The 7500-nt window shown below is 50.6% G+C and overlaps 1 protein-coding gene across 3 annotated transcripts in view; it reads right to left on the reverse strand.

Moving 5' to 3' along the window:
* LOC113818902 (uncharacterized) overlaps nt 1–7500 on the reverse strand; it is a 47518-nt gene that overhangs the window by 22252 nt on the left and 17766 nt on the right. For all 3 annotated transcript variants that reach the window (XM_070124985.1, XM_070124979.1, XM_070124973.1), the window contains exons 5-10: nt 5962–6126; nt 5622–5708; nt 5145–5296; nt 4048–4276; nt 2540–2623; nt 260–403 (exon numbers count right to left, since the gene is read on the reverse strand). In XM_070124985.1, the coding sequence (XP_069981086.1) occupies nt 260–403; nt 2540–2623; nt 4048–4276; nt 5145–5296; nt 5622–5708; nt 5962–6126 (861 nt within the window). The remainder of the gene's footprint in view (nt 1–259; nt 404–2539; nt 2624–4047; nt 4277–5144; nt 5297–5621; nt 5709–5961; nt 6127–7500) is intronic.

Here is a 7500-nt window from a genome sequence, read left to right on the forward strand (position 1 = left end):
GACCACCCACGACTCGCTAACAACCCACTTGGGACCATCCACGACTCGCTAACAACCCACTTGGGACCATCCACGACTCGCTAACAACCCACTTGGGACCATCCACGACTCGCTAACAACCCACTTGGGACCATCCACGACTCGCTAACAACCCACTTGGGACCATCCACGACTCACTAACAACCCACTTGGGAACCATCCACGACTCGCCAACTACCCGCTCCCCCACCCGGGACGACCCACACCCTGGGGGACTTACGCGAGCGGGCATGTCCATCGTCTTGGCCTTCGCGTTGGCCAGGAGGATCGCTTTCACGTCCGCGTTCTCTGCGGCGGCGGCGGACACGTCTCCGCGCGTGACGAAGGGCTTGAGGGTGCCTAGGCCGTCGATCCAGGTCTTGGTCTGAGGAGACGGAAGGAAATGGGGGAGGGTTAGAGGGCTGGTGGTAGAGGGGGGGTGAAGGGGGGTTTCTGAGGAGGGGGAGGAAGGGGGAGGGTTAGAGGGCTGGTGGTGGTGGGTGGTGGTGGTGGTGGGAAGGAGGGGGGGAGGAAGGGAGAGGGGGGAGAGGGAGGGAGAGGGAGGGAGGAAGGGGCGGGTTAGAGGGCTGGTGATAGGGGTTGGTGGGGAGGGAGGGAGGGCGAGGGTTAGAGGGCTGGTGGTGGTGGGGGGTGGTGGGGAGGGGGAGAGTTAGAGGGCTGCTGGTGGTGGGGAGAGGGAGGGAGGGGGAGGGGGTAATGAGGAGAGATGGAAGGGGGAGGGTTAGAGGGGTGGTGGTGGTGGGGGGGTTGTGGGGAGAGAGGGAAGGAAGGGGTAGGGGGTTGGGAGAGGGCTGGTGGATGGGGTAGGGGGTGATGAGGAGGGTGAGGAAGGGGGAGGGTTAGAGGGCTGGTGGTGGTAGGGGTGGTGGGGAGGGAGGGAGAAGGAGGGAGGAAGGGGTAGGGGTTTGATGAGGAGGGTGAGAGAAGGGGGAGGGTTAGAGGGCTGGTGGTGGGGGGTGGTGGGGAGGGGGAGAGTTAGAGGGCTGGTGGTAGTGGTGAGAAGGAGGGAGGGGTGGTTAGAGGGCTGGTGGTGGGGTTGGTGGTGGGGGGAGAAGGAGGGAGGGTTAGAGGGCTGGTGGTGGTGGTGGTGGGGAGGGGGCGGAAGGGGGAGAGTTAGAGGGCTGGTGGTGGGGGTGGTGGTGGGAGGAGAAGGAGGGAGGGGGAGGGGGTGATGAGGAGGGGGCGGAAGGGGGAGGGTTAGAGGGCTGGTGATAGGGGTGGTGGGGAGGGAAGGAGGGAGGGTTAGAGGGCTGGTGGTGGTGGGGTGGTTGGGGGGTGGGGGGAGAAGGAAGGAGGGAGGAAGGGGTAGGGGGTGATGAGGAGGGTGAGAGAGGGGGCAGGTTGGAGAAATGGTGGTAGGGGGTGGTGGGGGTGGTGGGGAGGGTTAGAGGAGCTGGGGAGGTGGGGGTGATGAAGGAGGGGGCGGAAGGGGGAGGGTTAGAGGGCTGGTGGTTGGGGGTGGTGGTGGTGGAGGGTGGTGGGGAGGGGAGGGGGTTCTGAGGGTTAGGGGGCTGGAAGGGGAGGGTTAGAGGGCTGGTGGGGAGGGAGGAAGGTGGAGGGTTAGAGGGCTGCTGCTGATGAGTGGGGGTGGTGGGGAAGGGGGAGAGTTAGAGGGCTGGTTGTGGTGGGTGGTTGGGGGGTGGGGAGGGTTAGAGGGCTGGTGGTAGGGGGTTCTGAGGGGGAGAAGGAAGGGAGGAAGGGGTTAGAGGGCTGGTGATGAGGAGAGGTGAGGGAGGGAGGGGGTTCTGAGGAGGGACGGAAGGGGAGGGTTAGAGGGCTGGTGGTGGGGGGAGAGGGAGGGAGGGGAGGGGGGTTCTGAGGAGGATGAGGAAGGGGGAGGGTTAGAGGGCTGGTGGTAGGGGTGAGGGAGGGAAGGAGGGAGAGGGTTAGAGGGCTGGTGGTGGGGGAAGAAGGAGGGAGGGAGGGAGGGAGGGGTAGGGGTGTTCTGAGGAGGGGGCGGAATGGGGAGGGTTAGAGGGCTGCTGGTGGGGGTGGTGGGGGGAGGAGGGAGGGAGGGGTAGGGGTTTGATGAGGAGGGTGAGGAAGGGGGAGGGTTAGAGGGCTGGTGATAGGGGTGGTGGGGAGGGAGGGAGGGAGGGGGAGGGTTAGAGGGCTGCTTGTGGTGGTGGGGGTGGTTGGGAGGGACGGAGGGGGGTGATGAGGAGGGGAGGAAGGGGGAGGGTTAAAGGGCTGATGGTGGTGGTGGTGTGGGGGGGGGGGGCAGGTTAGAAAACTGGTGGCAGGGGTGGTGATGGGGAAGGAGAAGGGGTCTGATGATGTTTGAAGTAGAATGACTGAAGATAACTTGAAAAAAGTGCAAATCTTAGCGAAGCGAGAGAGAAAAAAAAGTAGAAATACTTATAAAACAATGATATAGGATGAAGTAATATTCGATCCAAGGTTAGCAAAACCATCCACCAACGTCATCAGCCCACCAAAAGCCATCAAAACCGCGAATCAGTAATGAAAACGCATAAAACATCCAAAAGTATAAACCTACCTCGGCAGGCGTCTTGTCCATAACCTTCTCTGCTTTTGCGAGCGCCTTGGTCACCATCCATCCCTCTTGGCCTTTGACGTTCAACTGCGGGCAAGGCAGGACTCCGCTTAGCACGTGTTAGGAGGAGGATACAGCAACAAGGGAGGAGGATACAGCAAAAAGGGAGGAGGATGCAGCAAAAAGGGAGGAGGATACAGCAAAAAGGGAGGAGGACACAGCAAAAAGGGAGGAGGATACAGCGAAAGGGGAGGAGGATACAGCAAAAAGGGAGGAGGATACAGCAAAAGGGGAGGAGGATACAGCAAAAAGGGAGGAGGACACAGCAAAAAGGGAGGAGGATGCAGCAAAAAGGGAGGAGGATACAGCAAAAAGGGAGGAGGACACAGCAAAAAGGGAGGAGGATACAGCGAAAGGGGAGGAGGATACAGCAAAAAGGGAGGAGGATACAGCAAAAAGGGAGGAGGACACAGCAAAAAGGGAGGAGGATACAGCGAAAGGGGAGGAGGATACAGCAAAAGGGGAGGAGGATACAGCAAAAAGGGAGGAGGACACAGCAAAAAGGGAGGAGGATACAGCAAAAGGGAGGAGGACACAGCAAAAGGGGAGGAGGACACAGCAAAAAGCGGGAGGAGGATACAGCAAAAAGGCTGGAACACTTGCATTCAATGCAATGTCGTTGGATTATTAGGAAAAATGTAATGTGCAACTAGCGTAGTCAAGATAAACAAATAATATAAGTGTACTAGTGGAATAATATATATATATATATATATATATATATATATATATATATATATATATATATATATATAGATATATATATATATATAGATAGATAGATAGATAGATAGATAGATAGATAGATAGATAGATAGATAGATAGATAGATAGATAGATAGATAGATAGGTAGATAGATAGATAGATAGATATGTATATATATATATATATATATATATATATATATATATATATATATATATATATATATATATATATATATATATATATATATATATATATATATATATATATATATATATATACATACATACATACATATATATATATATATATATATATATATATATATATATATATATATATATATATATATATATAAAGAAAAAAAGAAAGAGAAAGAGAAAGAGAGAGAGAGAGAGAGAGAGAGAGAGAGAAAGAGAGAAAGAAACAGAATATATATATATATATATATATATATATATATATATATATATATATATATATATATATATATATATATAGAGAGAGAGAGAGAGAGAGAGAGAGAGAGAGAGAGAGAGAGAGAGAGAGAGAGAGAGAGAGAAAGAGAAAGAGAAAGAGAAAAAGAGAAGGAGATAGAGACAGAGATATAGACATCCAGATAGACAGATAGATAAATAGACAGACAGAGAGACACACATATATATACCTACACCCCTTTCGACCCCCCACCCCCCCACCCCACCCCCCAACCCCACCCCCCCAACGCGCCCCAACACCAACCCACCTTGATCAGATCCGCCTTGATGTCCGTCAGCGTCTTGTCCTGCAGCGCTGGAATGGCGCTTCGGGGGATCTTCTCGACGCCGCCCATGCTCGTGATGTTGGCGGCCGTCCACTGGGATGGGCGGCCGTACTTCTTGAGCGCGATGACCCCCTGCATCCGGTTCACCAGCCCCTTCGGAGGACAGTCGGTGGGCGGGCGGGACACCGTGCACGTCTGGAGGATCCGCTCACTGGAGGGGGAGGGGAGGAGGGTGGAGAAGGGTGAGAGGGTGGGCGGGTGGGGGGGCGTTGGAGGGATGAGGGGGAGGTGGGAGGAGGTGGAAGAGAGGAAGGAGGAGGGGGAAGAGGGGCGGACGAGGGGAGGAGAGAGGGAGCGAGAGAAGAGGAGGGGGAGGAGAAGGGGAGGGGGGAGGAAGGGCGAGAGGAGGGGATGAGGGGGAAGGGGGAGGGGGAGGGAGGGGTGTGTGGAAGGGGGAAGAGGGAGGAAGGAAGGAAGAGGAGGGGGAAGAAGGGCAAGAGGAGGAGGAGGGGAGGTAAGGGAGAAAGGGCGAGAGGAGAGGTGGGGGATGAGGGGTAAGGGGGAAGAGGGAGGAAGGGAGGAAGAGGAGGAGGGAAAAGGGCGAGGGGAGGAGAAGGGGAGGAAGGGCGAGGGGAGGGGGGGGGGGGCGTTGGAGGGATGAGCGGGGAGGGGAGAGGGAGGGAGAGGGGGAAGGAAAAGGGTGAGGGGAGGGGGAGGAGGGGGGGGAGGAGGGGAGGAAGAGGAGCAGGAAGAAGAAGAAGAAGAAAAAGAAGAAGAGGAGGAGGAGGAAAAGGAGAAGGAGGAGGAGGAACAGAAGCAACAGCAGAGGGAGTAGGAGGGCGGAGTCGGAAGGGTCGAGGAGAGGGAGAGAAAGGATATCATTTGAATTTTAAATCGGTATGACTTGCTTGGGTTCAGGATCATGTAACTAGCCTGTAGAGATATGAGTCAAGATTTATCCAAAAATACTCCACACACACACACACACACACACGCGCACACACACACACACACGCACACACACACACACACACACACACGCACACACACACCCCCCACGTCGAGACCGAGCAACTCACATCTCGTTGAGAACCGTGACGTTGTTCACCATCTCGATCGCCTTCGGTGGGAGCGAGAGAACCAGTGTTCCCATCTCGGTCACGTTACCCTTCGTCCACATATTCGGCTTCCCCAACATCCTCTGTAAGATCTGCAGCTGTCGGCGGTTGTCCTGGGAAGAAGAGGAAGGAAGAACATCATTATATTATGCAAGAGAAATAATGGGAGAGGCATGTCTTCTGTCAAAAGCAATTTCTTTTTATGAGCGTTGGCTGGAGGGTTCGTATTGCTCTATGAATTATTTCGAGTGTTTCTGAGGGTCTTCCTGCACCTGTCGTGGATGTTAATAAGCTTGTCAGTCAAATGCTTTCGTGATTTGCAAAGGTATCATTGCATCTGGGCCAAGAGCAACAGGTCCGGGACACCAGCAGGAGGGTTGGGACGAGAGCGGGAATGTCAAGGTCGCTTAGGCAGACGACCTTCAGGAGGGAACCTACCTGGCAGGTCCCTGGGTCGGCGGTCGCCCCGTCGCCGCCCTCAGCCATCGGCTTCACTCCGGCCATCTCAGCGAAGACGTTCTTGCACTTGAGTGGGAAGGAGGTGGAAGACGGATAAGATGGTTTGAAGGGTCTAAGTGGTAGGTTGCTTAAGGATGTGGCTTTGAATACCGTTCACAGAAAGTTATTTTCAGTTATGTCGGTGTATTCTTACTTTACAGACAACTACAGACATCAGTAATTAGAAAATAAATAAAGATATTACTTGATTCAAACGAATTTCACAAACTATTTTTTAGCCCAACCACGAGACGAGCCATCGCGACACCATAGGACTTACTGCCTGTAATTTCCCTCTCAGGAGTGCCAGTGCCTCCGCCGGGGTGGTGAAGACAGAGGTGTTCATCTCCTGCAGCTGATCGTACACACGCTTCGGGATCTTGTCCTTCCCGCTCTGCAGCAGCTCCGTCATCTTCGCCTTGCCCATCGTAGGCAGTTGCTCGAGCTGAGGAGGCCTTTGTGTTAGTCTTCGTGCTTTCCGCTGTGTTCTCTCCTATAGGCTGTATACACTCACCCCCAATCGCCAGCATATGTGTTCTCTCCTTTCGGCTGTATACACTCACCCCCAATCGCCAGCATACGTGCATATGGACACATACATATGGCACTAACACATGCACTTGCAAACATGTATGAACATACCAACATATAAACACAAAAAAGAATGAAAGAGAGAAAAAAACGAAGGTAGACTTTCGCTCTCAGACACGTACACATAAACCGATATTTTTTTCATCTTTTTTTTTCTTTTTTCTTTTTTTTTGTCAAACTATGCAATCATAATCGCATTAACGCATGGAAATAGATCGCCAGACATGAACAATATCTTATTCTAAAATATTTTTTCAGAGAATCACTAATTTACGGTTTCGTAGTCGAATATACTTTGCCTGAACCTCGCAAACCATTACTGATGGACAGAAGCTCGGGAAATTAAATAAAAGATAATTGAATAATTGCAACGTAGGCTACCAAAGGCCATTATGAAAACGAGACGAAAGTCCAAGAAACATTTTTTTACGCTATTCATTTGGAAGCCATTTCCGTAAAGGATTGTTCGCCGTCAGTGTTTTCGTTCACGTCCTCCGTTTTATTATACTGAGATATTATACTGAGTTTTATTATACCAAGACACTGACACTCCTAACAGGACGAAAGCTATTACACCCTCCATTTATCAAAGTGAAATGATTCGAGTGATAGTTAAGGATCATTTAATTTTCATCGAAAACTGACAAGGGAATTGGAAATACTCAGTAAAGCATAAGATACCATTGAAATTCCTTCTCCTTCAGATATAATAATAATAATAATAATAATAATAATAAGATGAAGAAAACAATATACCATTGAAAATTTTTCTACTTCAGCTATAATAATAATAATAATGATAATAATAATAATAATAATAATAATAATAATAATAATAATAGGAAGAAAACAAGATACCATTGGAATTCCTTCTCCTTCAGCTATACTACTACTACTACTACTACTACTACTACTACTACTACTACTACTACTACTACTACTACTACTACTACTACTACTACTACCACTACTACTACTACTACTACTACTACTACCACTACTACTACTACTACCACTACTACTACTACTACTACTACTACTAAAACAGTAAGGCAACAACAAGCTAAAACATTGGTATTCCTATCGTACAGGATAATGAGGACAACCATAGGTATCGTTTAGGAATCTTGACGCGTGAAGATGGTATCAGCACATGCCGTAGGGCGGTTTCTCTTTGGCCTCATTAATAATTCCCCATTCCTCTATATCAAGAGATAGTTGACCTAAA

The sequence above is a fragment of the Penaeus vannamei genome, chromosome 1 (assembly GCF_042767895.1).
Source record: "Penaeus vannamei isolate JL-2024 chromosome 1, ASM4276789v1, whole genome shotgun sequence".
NCBI classification, from domain to species: domain Eukaryota; kingdom Metazoa; phylum Arthropoda; class Malacostraca; order Decapoda; family Penaeidae; genus Penaeus; species Penaeus vannamei.